Source organism: Anomaloglossus baeobatrachus, chromosome 4 (assembly GCF_048569485.1).
Source record: "Anomaloglossus baeobatrachus isolate aAnoBae1 chromosome 4, aAnoBae1.hap1, whole genome shotgun sequence".
In the NCBI taxonomy this organism is placed as follows: Eukaryota; Metazoa; Chordata; class Amphibia; order Anura; family Aromobatidae; genus Anomaloglossus; species Anomaloglossus baeobatrachus.
Window position 1 is genome coordinate 636,227,805 of NC_134356.1, and position 15,139 is coordinate 636,242,943.

The window sequence follows — 15,139 nt, forward strand, 5'->3', positions numbered from 1 at the left end:
ACACATTTGACCTTCTTTTAATCAAGCAATCCGACAAGTTACAGCTAGAGATGAGCGAACCTTTCAAAGTTCAGTTTGCCGATCTTCCCGATGTTCGCCAAGCAGTTCGCCAAACGGGATCGTCAAGCGATTTTGAGCCCCATTGGATTCAATTGGAGGCTAAGCCTAAGGCAGAGGTCAAAAAGCTTCTAAAACAGCAAAAATATGTTTTTACAGGGCAGCCCCACTGTTTAGGCATAGCCATTAGCTTTTTAGACTATCAACGAAAAGGTCATCATGTACTACTATATTTAGTTTGCATTCACTGCAGAAGGACTACTTGTTTTGCGTAGGCCATGAGCGGACAGATCATTGGTGCAATCTGGAGAGGTAAGCAGGTCCATTTTGACCTCCAAAGCAGGTGTAATTGTGGATTATGATGCGTTATTGGACTGTAAAGGTGGCTTTACACACTGCAACATCGCAAACTACATCGCTGTAACGTCACCGGTTTTGTGACGTTATAGCGACCTCCCCAGCGACATTGCAGTGTGTGAAACACATCAGCGACCTGGCCCCCGCTGTGAGGTTGTGATCGCTACAAATCATTCAGGACCATTCTTTGGTCCTTTGTTTCCCGCTGTGCAGCAAAGTTTTAGTGTGTAAAGGGGACTTTACAGCGACTTCGTTAGCGACTTCCTTTTCAAAAAGCTGCTTTACAACGTCCCCAATGACTAGCTAGGTCGTTCTGCAGGTCCGGATCGCTGTTGCGTCGTTGGCCAGGTTTGCCTGTTTGACAGCTCACCAGAGACTTTGTAGCGATCCCGGCCAGGTTGGGATCGCTGGTGGGATCGCTAGAAAGTTTCAGTGTGTAAAGGGGCCTTAAAGGGCCCATATATTGTTCTTGCACAAGGGCCTTTTGTTGTCTGTGCCCACCAGTGGCCTTGGCTGTCTGCAGTGAAATCAGCTGTATGAATGGGGAGCCGGCCACTGCTGCTTTCAATTGTTGTCATCCCTCAGCAGAGAGAAGTAATAGGTCACTATGGGAAATCACTAAGAAATAGCTGAGATCACAGCACAGCTGTCATTTCTTAAAGAGTCACTATCATTGTATTTATTAATTTATTATTCTTTTCATAAATTATTAGTACAAATGAAGATCACAAACTTTATATATCTTAATATACCTTTATCAGAGAAATCTGCTTCTTTCTCAACGTGGACTGATCTTTCACTCTCAATTCACAGATATAATTTACACACAGTTTAGCACAGCTGAAGTAAGATGCACCAAATCTAATAAGAGGCGTGCACCTTTCCTTGAATTTGCCGTAACTTACAACTGCCATGTGTGCAGCCAGGGATATACTCCAGTCAGTGACTGGAGTACATTTCGAGCAAAAAAATTGCCACGTTTTTCACGTAAGTTATGATGAATTTGTCTGGCAGCCATGAGCTTGCACCATTCCGCCCAAGCTCTGTCCACATTTGTCCAACTAGGACAGAAAAAAATCCTAAAACATTTGTGCGACTAAGAGTTGCGTAAAACATTTGTGATATTTTAAAAATGTTTACATCAAAACGCTGGCAAAAACTCCTTGATGACTTTGAGTCCAGTGTGTACAGATTTTGCCACTACTGAGTTAGATGACAGTTAGTGCACATATAGTTCTATGGAGAGAGGGAGAAGCTACAGGCAGACACAGATATTCTACTGCAAGTTCACCTGCAGCAACAGACGATGTCACTGGTCTCTCTGTGATGTCACTTGACCTTTGGCTTTGGTCCTGTCATGTGACCTTTAGAATGTGATGATGTCACTAAGCCCTTTGTGATGTCATGGAACAATCATCAGAATGTCGCTGCAGCCCGATTATCGTCCATTTGTGTTCATCACTTAGTGGGTGAAGGCGATTTTTACTTGCGCTTAGCAAATTTTGGTGTTATAAAAAATATAAGACCGAATAATAGAAGGCCTGTTAGAAGAGCAGTTCCAGACGCTATCCGGGAGCGCTCTAGAGGTGGACAGGACCTTCTTCAGCCCAGAATTTCATCTATGGAGCTGAATATGGAGAGTGTGAGAAAGAGCGAGAAAGAGAGAAGAGACGAGGTGCCAAATACAAGAAGAGAAACATCAGAGGGTGAAAAAGATGGCACCAAAAAAATCCTTGTCAAGGCTTTAAAAAGACCTGGATGCCCGATACAGGAGAGTATCGTGAGCAAGAGGAAAAGGGGAGAAGCGATGGGGCACAAAGCTGATGATGGATCCAGCGGGTCCCCCAAAGCTGAACCTGTGCTGAATATGGAGAATTTGAGAAAGAGAGAGACCATAAATGAGGTGCCAAAAAAAAGAATAGAAACACCGGAGAGTGAGAAAGATGGCCCCAACCAAAGTATTCTCAAGGCTTCAAAAAGATCTCGAAGCCCGATACAGGAGAATATCACGAATAAGAGGAAAAGGGGAGAAGCGCTGGGGGACAAAGCTGATGATGGATCCAGCGTGTCCTCCAAAGCTAACACTGTGCAGCTTTCAGGTGAGTGCATATCTAAGATACCAATAGCCCATAGCTCCCAATGTAGTACTTGATGGGATTGTGAACCTTTAGAATACCCCACCTATTATGATTGTTGTGCCATTTTTCTTTGATACTCCCTAATATTGTTCTACCCCATGTTGTAATTGCTATAGAAGGCCACATTAGCATTATATTGGAATAATAAATCTTATTTCTCCTCTCTCCATCAGGTACAACCCCAGGTGAATCCCCCATCATTGTGACTGGACTGGAGAGCTTCACCTTCCATAAAATCCTTGGAAAGGGTGGATTTGGTAAAGTAAGTATTAGGAATTGTGGTGACGTCTACTTCATGTGTGTGATGTGGAGCAGTAATATGACTCTAGGAACATCACTGCTTCATACAGGGCCGGCTCCAGGTTTTTGTGGGCCCCGGGCGGAAGAGTCCCAGTGGGCCCCATCCACACACAGACACCGATACGAACATATACATATTTAAAGACAAACTCACAAAAATACATATAAACAGACAAATATATAGTCATATACACTTACAGACACACACACACACACACACAAGTCTGCTGCATACAGACAGACACACACACACACAACTCTGCTACATACAGACAGACAAACACACACAACTCTGCTACATACAGACAGACACACACAACTCTGCTACATACAGACAAACACATACAACTCTGCTACATACAGACAAACACATACAACTCTGCTACATACAGACAAACACACACAACTCTGCTACATACAGACAAACACATACAACTCTGCTACATACAAACACATACAACTCTGCTACATACAGACAAACACATACAACTCTGCTACATACAGACAAACACACACAACTCTGCTACATACAGACAAACACATACAACTCTGCTACATACAGACAAACACATACAACTCTGCTACATACAGACAAACACATACAACTCTGCTACATACAGACAAACACATACAACTCTGCTACATACAAACACATACAACTCTGCTACATACAGACAAACACATACAACTCTGCTACATACAGACAAACACACACAACTCTGCTACATACAGACAAACACATACAACTCTGCTACATTCAGACAAACACATACAACTCTGCTACATACAGACAAACACATACAACTCTGCTACATTCAGACAAACACATACAACTCTGCTACATTCAGACAAACACATACAACTCTGCTACATACAGACAAACACATACAACTCTGCTACATTCAGACAAACACATACAACTCTGCTACATACAGACAAACACATACAACTCTGCTACATACAGACAAACACACAACTCTGCTACATACAGACAAACACATACAACTCTGCTACATACAGACAAACACATACAACTCTGCTACATACAGACAAACACATACAACTCTGCTACATTCAGACAAATGCACACAACTCTGCTACATTCAGACAAATGCACACAACTCTGCTGCTCTGTGGGGCCCACACCCGCGGCTTGGCGGGGACAGCACCCGCGGCTTGGCGGGGACAGCACCAGCGGCACTGGCAGCACCCGCGGCTCGGCAGGGCCCACACCCGCGGCTCGGCAGGGCCCACACCCGCGGCTCGGCAGGGCCCACACCCGCGGCTCGGCAGGGCCCACACCCGCGGCTCGGCAGGGCCCACACCCGCGGCTCGGCAGGGCCCGCGGCTCGGCGGGTACAGCACCCGCGGCACTGGCAGCACCCGCGGCTCGGCGGGGCCCACACCCGCGGCTCGGCGGGGCCCACACCCGCGGCTCGGCGGGGCCCACACCCGCGGCTCGGCGGGGCCCACACCCGCGGCTCGGCGGGGCCCACACCCGCGGCTCGGCGGGGCCCACACCCGCGGCTCGGCGGGGCCCACACCCGCGGAATCGGCGGGGCCCACACCCGCGGAATCGGCGGGTGGGGGCATTGGCAGGGGCCAGGGCATACATCCAGGGGGTAGAAGCAGCTCACCGGGGCCTATAATGGGGAGGCGGGGAGGGCACTTACCCGATTAGGTCACGGTGGAGAGGGGGCCCACACAGCGCCGGACAGAAGCTCGCCTCCTTCATCTGTGGGACTGAGAAGGCGGTAGCTCCGCCCACAGATGAAATTCAAACGAGGATGTCTGCGCGCCTTAAAGTGACGGCGCCGCAGATTGCTGCCGAGGACTGCGGTCCCCGGAACTCGGCCGGGGACCGCAGAACTGTAAAGGCGAGTGGGCCCCGGCCAAGGGACAGGAGAACTGACGAGGCCGAGTGGGCCCCCCCGGCTCTCCAGGGCCCCGGCATTTGCCCGGGTTTGCCGGGTGCTGACGCCGGCCCTGGCTTCATATCTTCACGTCACGTCTCATGGCTGGATGGGCCTTTCCACTAGTTCTAATGTTCTGTATCCTCCAGGTCATATTGGCCACACATCAGGCCTCCCAACAACAAGTGGCAGTGAAGATGGTGAAAAAGAGGTTCCTACTTGAGAACTTAAGAGACGATGTCCTGATAGAGCGACAGGTCCTGGAGATGACTAGGAAGAGTCCATTAATTTCTCGGGCTTTTTCCACCTTCCAGTCCCAGGTAAGAGGCTGAAGATCTAACAGCTCTGGGTCTTCTATATAGTATACTAGCTGTACTACCCGGCTTCGCCCGGGTTAATAACTGCTGTTAACAAAATAGAATGTATTAACAAAAATGTATTCTGCACACAAAAACCACAAAACAAATAGATATAAATGTAATTATTAAAAGGCAAAAAGTAAGGTAATAGAAGCATTTCACAACATATATTTCAACACCACAGATATTCCACATAGATTTAACTAAATTGACCAAGTAATGTGCTCCGTCTGTCTCTTTCCAGATCTGTCTCTTTCCCTGTCTGTTTCTGTCTCTTTCCCCGTCTGTCTCTTTCCCTGTCTGTTTCTGTCTCTTTCCCTGTCTGTCTCTCTGTCTGTCTCTGTCTGTCTCTCTCTATCCGTCTCCCCACCGACATCTTATTACCTCACATATGAGCTTCTTATACGATGAATGTCTTTGGTTCCTATAGCAACCACTCACAGCTCCTATTAATAACCTGTAGTTCCAGGCTCCATTTACTTTAATGAAGGCATGTTTTTTGGAGAGTAACTGTAAAGTGCGGGGTTACATTTTCCTATCAAAATATAGTCTACGACGTTCCCTGGGTCACATTAGGTGTCTGTGCAAAAGTTTGTGATTGTAAATGCGACGGTGCAGATACACTTTTCGTTTCACTTTTTCCCCATTATGTAGATATTGATTGGTAAATTGGAATGCGCTGGGTTAAAATTTCGCCTCACAACATAGCCTATGACGCTCTCGGGGTCCAGACGTGTGAGTGTGCAAAATTTTGTGGCTGTACTGCGACGGTGCAGATGCCAATCCCGGACATAAAGACATATACACACACACATTCAGCTTTATATATATGCCTGTCTATATGATCATCTGTGTGCAATGTTCTTCTAGGCCACTATCATAGTATTACATGTATTATAACATTACCACCACTAGCTCATATCTAGACTATTCCAGTAACACCTATTATCTCCTCTGTTTTATCACAGGACTACTTATTCTATGTCATGGAATATCTCAGTGGAGGAGACCTTCGAGGCATCATGTCAACCAAAGCCCCATTTCCCATTGCAGTCACTAGGTAAGACGTAACATGGATATATTAGGTGAAGATAATGGTTGTCAGGCTCATCTGGCTTTACTTCATTATTAGATCCTTAGTACAGTTGGTAGGATGTTGATGGTTTTCTGTTGTTTTTTTTTCTTATTAGATTTCTTGCAGCTGAGCTGATTTGTGGGCTGCAGTTTCTCCACTCTAGAGGCATCATACACAGGTAGGTGCAGCACGTCTTCCTCTGTGTAGACCTGATATATAAACTCATACACTCATCCTCATGCCCCCTGTAGACATTTGATATCTCATGCCATAATACGTCATCAGCCGGGATAATATAATAATTACATTATTGTATTTTTTAAACTCTTTCCAGAGACATAAAACCGGAGAACATTTTACTGGACAGCACCGGTCACTTGAAGATTGCTGATTTCGGTCTTGCAGTAATGAACATCTTTGGCGATAGAAAGACTTCAGATTGTGTCGGAAGCCTTATCTACATGGCTCCTGAGGTGAGGAATCATCAACATGTCCCTGAGTGATCACTGTGTACAAGGCTGGACATCTCCATGTCTTCTGCTGGCTGGACAATGTTCTTATTGTCTTTTTCATGTCTTCACAGATTCTTCAAAAGGAGCCCTACAACACGGCAGTGGACTGGTTCTCTGCTGGTGTGGTGATATACCAGATGGCTACTGGCAGGTATCCATTCTATGAAGGAAAATTTGTTCAGACCATCATTGAGGTAATAATCAATGATGATCCTATCTTTCCAAAAGGATTTGATCCCCAACTCAAAGCCATCATTGAGGGGGTGAGTATAAAGACACATCTCAGTAATACAGCAGAGATATGTAATTAAATAAACAATGAAAATGGAGGACGACTGGAGACTGAATAATCATCTTCATTGTATTTTCCCAGCTCTTGGATAAGTCACCAGAGAGTCGGCAGAAATTTGTGGACAACATCAGAGATCATCCATTCTTTAAGGAGATCAATTGGACAGATATAGAGGAAGCCAGAGCATGTCCTCCATTCCAGCTATCCCCTGTAAGTATACGACCCAGAAAAGATGGTGGCAGCAGTACATTTCTGTTGTGTTTCTTTTTTATGAACGCTCTCACTCTTGTATCTTCTCCCCGCAGCCACCAGTGATGACATCTGATACAATGAAAAACGTCGTATCCTACACTGAAGCCTTTCATCCACCAATAGCCGAAACAGATCAAAAACTGTTCTGTGGATTCACGTTTGCCAATGACGCATGGAAGGTCATAAAATCAATACCAAAACCTGTAATATCTAATCGAAGACCTGTAAAACCCCATCGCAGGTAAGTCAGTATAAATGGGACGGGGAGAAGGGGACGTTTTAAGGCCCATCTCTTATTTTATGAATCTGTCAGCAGAGTGTAGTGTGGAAGCCTCTTACTGACTGCCACTTACATGTTATCCCTTCAGGACAGTCCCAATTTATCTACAGTCATGGCCAAAAGTTTTGAGAATGACACCAAAATTATATTTTCACATGATCTGTTGCCCTCTGGTTTTTAATTGTGTTTGTCTGATGTTTACATCACATACAGAAATATAATTGCAATCATGTTATGAGACCAAAAGGTTATATTGACAGTTAGAATGAGTTAATGCAGCAAGTCAATATTTGCAGTGTTGACCCTTCTTCTTCAGGACCTCTGCAATTCTCCCTGGCATGCTCTCAATCAACTTCTGGACCAAATCCTGACTGATAGCTGTCCATTCTTGCATAAGCAATGCTTGCATTTTGCCAGAATTTGTTGGTTTTTGTTTGTCCACCCATCTCTTGATGATTGCCCACAAGTTCTCAATGGGATTAAGATCTGGGGAGTTTCCAGGCCTTGGACCCAAAATCTCTATGTTTTGTTCCATGAGCCATTTAGTGATCACCTTTGCTTTATGGCAAGGTGCTCCATCATGCTGGAAAAGGCATTGTTGGGCGCCATACTGCTCATGGACAGTTGGGAGAAGTTGCTCTTGGAGGACATTCTGGTACCATTCTTTATTCATGGCTGTGTTTTTAGGCAAGACTGTGAGTGAGCCGATTCCCTTGGCTGAGAAGCAACCCCACACATGAATCGTTTCAGGATGCTTAACAGTTGGCATGAGACAAGACTGGTGGTATCGTTCACCTCTTCTCCTAATAAGCTGTTTTCCAGATGTCCCAAACAATCGAAAAGGGGATTCATCTGAGAAAATGACTTTCCCCCAGTCCTCAGCAGTCCACTCCCTGTACCTTTTGCAGAATATCAGTCGGTCCCTGATGTTTTTTCTGGAGAGAAGTGGCTTCTTTGTTGCCCTCCTTGAAACCAGGCCTTGCTCAAAGAGTCTCCGCCTCACAGTGCGTGCAGAAGCACTCACACCAGCCTGCTGCCATTGCTGAGCTAGCTCGGCACTGCTGCTAGTCCGATCCCACAGCTGAAACAGTTTTAAGATACGGTCCTGGCGTTTGCTGGTCCTTCTTGGGCGCCCTGGAGCCCTTTTGGTAACAATGGAAGCTCTCTCCTTGAAGTTCTCGATGATGCGATAGATTGTTGACTGAGGTGCAATCTTTGTAGCTGCGATACTCTTCCCTGTTAGGCCATTTTTGTGCAGAGCAATGATGGCTGCACGTGTTTCTTTAGAGATAACCATGGTTAACTGAAGAGAAACAATGATACCAAGCACCAGCCTCCTTTTAAAGTGTCCAGTGGTGTCATTCTTACTTAATCATGACTGATTGATCGCCAGCCCTGTCCTCATCAACACCCACACCTGTGTTAATGGAACAATCACTAAAACAATGTTAGCTGCTCCTTTTAAGGCAGGAATGCAATGATGTTGAAATGTGTTTTGGGGGTTAAAGTTCATTTTCTTAGCCAATATTGACTTTGCAAGTAATTGCTGTTAAGCTGATCACTCTATGACATTCTGGAGTATATGCAAATTGCCATTAGAAAAACATAAGCAGTAGACTTTGTAAAAATTAATATTTGTAGCATTCTCAAAACTTTTGGCCATGACTGTATCTTATTGGCATAGAACAATTATTTCTAACCTATTCTCTCTCCCGGCAGGACATTTGGCAGTATGGTGAGGGACGCCTTCCACAGGATCTGGAGGAGGATAAAATCCTGGAAGTGAACAGCTATGAGAAATGCTGTTCACCGGTTCCTATTCCACCAGCACTAGGAGTATCCTGAGGGTCGTGACCTGCAGTGTAGCCATATCCACTCCTACGCCCTGCCATAATCAGGGCTAAGGGTTAATGCTGCATCTGCAGGGTCCAAATACAAGAAGAAGCTGAAGAAGACCATGAAAATCCTACCAGGAGTCAATAATATGACCATGGACCAGCACTACTAGACAACATGTTGCCTTGTGCCCCCAGGGAAGGGCACTTATCCGTAGGCCATGGTTCCCTAGAGGTTTCCCCACAGGGGTTTTTCCTCTCCTGAGTGCCGATGGATAAATACAAGAAAATGGCAACTTATAGTCCTTTTGCCCTCGGTGGAGCTCACACGACTAGTGGCAGAGAGGAACCTAAGATTTTTAAAAGATATTTACCAGTAATAAACAAAACCATTCATCATCATGTGCTAGTAGTAGTAGTAGATTTATTTTGTATCTTCATGGATAAGTATTTTACATTCCACCCCTTAAGAGCATAGGGTGCATATAATGTGGTGGTAACATGTATCCCCTTTTCATTGGTACCATTTTAGATTATATCAAACTGTCTGGTCAATTTTTAAATCCGTTTTTGGAGGGGTGAAGGAAGGAAGAAATTATTTTCTGGTGTTTTAGGGGGTTTTCATTTGTGCAGGGGAGGTAATATGTAAGTGCTATAGTTTTAAGTGGGTACAGGTACAGCAATTCCAGCTAATATAGATGAAGGTGTACAGTGCAGGTACACGTCAGGCTGAACTCCTGGTGACTATCGGTCACTCTTCCTGGCTACAGTTTTGAAAAATATCTTCTATTATTCTGTTTTATTCATAGAAGGTCAAGCAGGGAGTAACACCTCGGTATAAATCCACCTTCAGTCCCCAGATGTCCATACGATAACACCTGTCCGTTCCTAAGGGGACACGTCCACTGGCTACCACGTGTATGGCCTTGGCATGCTAGAAGAAGAAAAGGTTGGATCTCACTGGGTATAAAATCAATCCTTTATTTCATCTGTTAAAAGTCAAATGGAAGGAGAATGCGGGGCACTGTGGACGATGGCGGCCGTTTGCGCGTGTCCTCGGTCTCAACAGGTCCCAACCTCTTACCAACCTTGTTTTCTTGTAACAAGATTGGAATTTGTTTCGAATTTTGGTTTGAGCACCACTGAGGGTGTTACTCCCCCAGAGACAGCCTAACAGGCACAATAACAAAACACATTGTAAACAGGTTTTTGGTGCCGGACAACATACACTACAAGTATTGTCTTGGCTACTGACCTCTGTTCAGCTTCTTCCATTAGTGTACATGTAGGGACCTCTGGATCGGCCACCACCGTCTCCACCAGGATGATCGGTCCGAGGGAGCTGCCGTCCTATACAATAAAGTGCAGATGGGTTTGCTTAGTATAATAAGTAGTGTTGAGCCACCCCCCTAGTGTTCGAGTTCGGTTCGTCGAACGGCGGCTCAGTTCATCGAACCCCATTGAAAACAATGGCAGGCAAACATAAACACATAAAAACACATTATACATATACACATACAGTTAATAAACATTGCCATTACACTTACAGGTCCCGGCGACACGTCCTGCACTCTGTCTCCCGCCGCTTTCCCTTCTGATCATCGCTGCGCCCTCCCGGTAACCAGCACTGATGAAGGACCTTCCGTGACGTCAAAATAGCATGTGACCAGTCTCGTGTCTATTATCTCATTGTTTGTTTTAATGTTTTGTTTATTGTATCAATATTAACAGAGTATATGCACATAACAAAAAACATATGCAATTTTTAGCATCACGGTTAAACTAAATTGCATTAAATTACATTAAATCGCCTTCCAGATACAAAATCGTCTGTGGGATAGGATTTCAAATCAATTAAAAGTCATTATATCAATCGAGAAGTGGAGGGCGAGCCAGACCATGCCTTGCTCTCATAACATTATAAAGAGAAAAAACAGTTTTAACCTTTTTCTTATTTAAAGGGGAAAAAATAAAGAAAGAAAGAACACATAAAGGCAACAAGGAAATAGAGATGGGGGGGGGGAAGGGAATCACTGAGGATTCTGAAAAAGCCTTCCAGCACCTATAGCTCAGTGTTAGGGAAGGAGATAGGGGGCCTAAGAGATTTGAGAAAGGGAGATAAGATAGAGGGGGAATGAAGTAGGGAGAGGGTGTTGGTCTTGGGTCCATTCATCATATGTCTATAGTAATCAGGACTAGGTTATCAACTCACTCAATCCCCTAATGGGGAGGAGGAGACGACCTAGGTTTCTTTATGACATCTCCTGCGCAATCGCCGTCAAGAAGGAAGGTTTGGATTTGTAGTCTTTCCAGGCTTTCCAGACTTGCCCAAAGAAGAACAGTTGTTGTCGTGAGAGGGCAGAGAACTCCTCCGCGTGGTATAACTGGTCAATTTTCTGTAACAGCTGCGAGATGGTGGGTATCATAGTCGTACGCCACAATTGAGCAATCAGCAGTTTGCAAGCTGAGCTCACAAAAGACACCAGTTTCGAGTTAGCCTTATCATTAGGCCACAATGGGAAATTTAGTAATAGATGCATGGGTTCTGGGTCCTCCTGCTTGTTTGTAAGGTCAAAAATCAGCTGGATTGCCATCCTCCAAAATATCTGGAGGCGGGGGCACGTCCACCAAATATGCATATACGTTCCTCTATCCCCCTCACATCTCCAGCAGAGATCCGAAGAGGCAGACTGCCAAGCCGCGGCCGTGTCCGGGACTATGTACCATCTCGTCACTACTTTGAAGGAGCTCTCTTGAACCCTCACACAACATGATGGTCCATGTGAGGCACCGTAAATTTGACTCGTTTGAGCGTCAGTAAATGTGGTGTTCAGATCTTTTTCCCACTTCAATATGTAAGCTCTTTTTACTACCAATTCTTTTGTAAGTAGAGTGTTATACAAGCGAGATAAGATTTTTTTAGGAGACCTTGTTTGCGAGCAAAATGATTCAAATGTGGTTAAGGGTCTGGTGAGGCTGGACTGTGACAGTAATGGTTGAATTGTGCGTTTTATCGTCATATAGTGAAGAAATGTGAGTTTAGAAAGTAGGGGGATCTCACCCACCTCCTGCCTCGAGACCAAAGAACCATCTTTTAGAAGATCTACAGCTGGGATCTTTGCATTACTTGAATGTGGAGGCTTCACGGTGTTGGCGAGATTAAGGCTGGAGTCTAATATATCGGAGATTAGGGTAAGTGGTGAAAGAGGAGGGGCCAGGAGCTCTATGTTACGATTCCAATTGTCCAGAAGTGTTCTAGTCAGTTCGTTGGTACAAGATCTTTTGTTTCCCTGACAAGGGGGGGTAAATAAAAGAGCACGCAAGGGGGAGGGGGCCAGGTATTCCTCTATTGTCGTCCATAGCTTATTCGGAGGGCGCCTGACCCAGTCTACTGCTCTAGAGAGGACAGCAGCTTTATAATAAGTGGATATGTTGGGGAGTCCCATTCCCCCTTTGTCCTTTGGGAGGCTTAGAGTGTGAAAATTAATTCTTGGTTTGTGTTTGTTCCAGATGTAATTGGAAATTAAAGAATTACATTGAGAGAGGAAAAAATTAGGGACTGGTATAGGTAACATTTGAAAGAGGTATATGAATTTTGGAAGTACGATGCTTTTGATTAAATTTTTCCGGCCTATCCAGGAAATGAAAGGCGCTTTCCAAGAGGCTATTTGCGTAGTGAGTTTGGGAAGGAGAGGCTTATAATTTAGGAAGAGTGATTTGGGGGCTTTCCCTATTTTGATGCCGAGGTAGGTAATGTGGCTTTTTGGCCATTTGAATGGGAACGACTTCTGGAGGCTGTTAATGACATTACTCGGGATGTTTAGACTCAGTGCTTCAGATTTGGAGAGATTAATTTTAAAGTTAGACCATTGGCTATATTCTTCTAGTGTGTTCATGAAGGCAGGGAAGCCTCTTTCGGGTCTGGACATTACTACCAACAAGTCATCAGCAAAGGCGGCGGACTTGTGGTGAATCCCCTGTAGGTTAATCCCCTCAATTTCCCGGTTTTGTTGGATGGAGCGTATCAATGGTTCCATTACCATGACAAAAAGTAGGGGGGACAAGGGACATCCCTGCCTGGTTCCATTCTTAATGTCGAAGGGGTCAGTCAGCGTGTTATTTATTTTGATTCTGGCTGTGGGGGATGTATACATCTGTAGTATTGCATGTATGACTATCTGAGGAAACTGAAATGCCTCCAACGTGCCCCGCAAGAAGGTCCAGTCCACCCTATCAAACGCCTTTTCGGCATCCGTTCCCAAAAGCACTAGGGGCAAGCTCCGGGTCCTAGCATATTGCATTAAATGAAGTAAGCGTAGCGCATTGTCCTTCCCTTCTCTTCCCCGTATAAATCCGGATTGCTCCGGAGATATAAGGTCAGGAAGGATTTCCGCAACCCGGTTAGCGATTAAGCTAGCGTAGATTTTCAGGTCCACATTCAAAAGCGAGATGGGTCTATAACTTCCACAGCTTTCCGGGTCCTTCCCTTCCTTATGTATCAATGATATGTGGGCTTCCAGAGTTTGTTTGGGTATAGGATCACCCAAAAGTAGAGCATTGCATGCTGCCAGGAGGTGGTCCCCCAAGATATCAAAGAACTTTTTATAATATATGGTTGGTAGGCCATCCGGGCCCGGTGCTCTTCCCATGGGGCATCTGGACAAGGTGGACTGAACCTCAGCACGGGAAAATGGTTTTGTCAAGGATTCTTGTTGTGATTTGGAGAGTGTTGGGAGGTTTAAATTGGCTAGGTAGTTATGTATGCCACGTTTTCTCTTGTCCATTTCTGCTGTTGACTCTTCTGGCCGGGATTGGTATAAGCTCTTATAGAATTGTAAAAATTCATTTGAGATTTGTGAATAATCCTGAATGCGGTGTCCCTGCGGTGTTTTAAGCGTATGTATAAACGTGCGGGCCTGTCTTGTTTTAATTAATGACATCATAAGTTTGGAGGCTTTGTCCCCATGTACAAATATACGGTTTTTCCAGCTCAAGTGTAACTTGGCCGATTGTTTGTTGAGTATGTCTCTCAGTGCCACCCGTTTGGCAGTCAATAATTCTAGAGTCTGTTGGGACAGAGATTTTTTGTGTTGGGTTTCCAATATAGTTATCTCTTCATATAGGTTTTGTAGGATTAGTTTTCTTTGTTTATTAAGGTATGAGGAAATGGAGATCAGTTCTCCCCTTATGACCGCTTTGTGTGCCTCCCACAGAAGTGGTGTTTTGATGTCTTGCGTCTTATTCTCCGCAAAATAATCGCAGAGACGATCGGAGATACGTTTCCTGTTGTCTTCTGAGGAGAGAACTGACTCATTTAACCTCCATGTGCGGTGAATCAGATATGCCCTCTGTAGTGTGAAATTTGCCGTGACATAGCTATGATCAGAGTGTGGCGTGGCTTGTATTGTCGTGTCAATGACATTAGGTAGCAGAAACCTGGGTAAAAAAATGTAATCTATCCTGTGATATGATTTATGGGGATGAGAAAAGAAAGTATAATCTTTGGTTGTTGGATGTTGTAGTCGCCAGATATCGGTCAATGATAGAGAGAGAAGAGCAGTTTTGACTCGAGAAAGGTCTCTAAGTGATATGTGGCTCTTTTTTGATGTTGAGTCTAATGTTGGTTCCAAAGCTACATTAAAGTCTCCACAAAGTATTGGAATGCCTTCCGAAAATGTCTTGAATTTTTTGAGTGTGGAAAGCAGCCATCTCACCTGTCTGATATTTGGAGCATAAATATTTCCCATAGTTACCATTGACCCTGCTAAT

General features: G+C 44.8%; 1 protein-coding gene across 1 annotated transcript; it reads left to right on the forward strand.

Annotated features, from left to right (window-relative positions):
- The first annotated feature begins 1,813 nt into the window (after positions 1-1,813).
- On the forward strand, positions 1,814-4,897 carry LOC142302725 (uncharacterized). Its single transcript, XM_075343839.1, has 3 exons — positions 1,814-2,513; positions 2,726-2,814; positions 4,892-4,897. The coding sequence occupies exons 1-3, from the start codon at positions 1,814-1,816 to the stop codon at positions 4,895-4,897; spliced, it is 795 nt and encodes a 264-aa protein (XP_075199954.1).
- Positions 4,898-15,139: the final 10,242 nt, after the last annotated feature.

Bases quoted from the DNA above. Each gene is read 5' to 3' on its own strand.
- LOC142302725 (XM_075343839.1), top strand. From the start codon at position 1,814: ATGTCATGGAACAATCATCAGAATGTCGCTGCAGCCCGATTATCGTCC. The intron at 2,514-2,725 runs GTGAGTGCATAT...TCTCTCCATCAG, and splicing joins TAACACTGTGCAGCTTTCAG to GTACAACCCCAGGTGAATCC.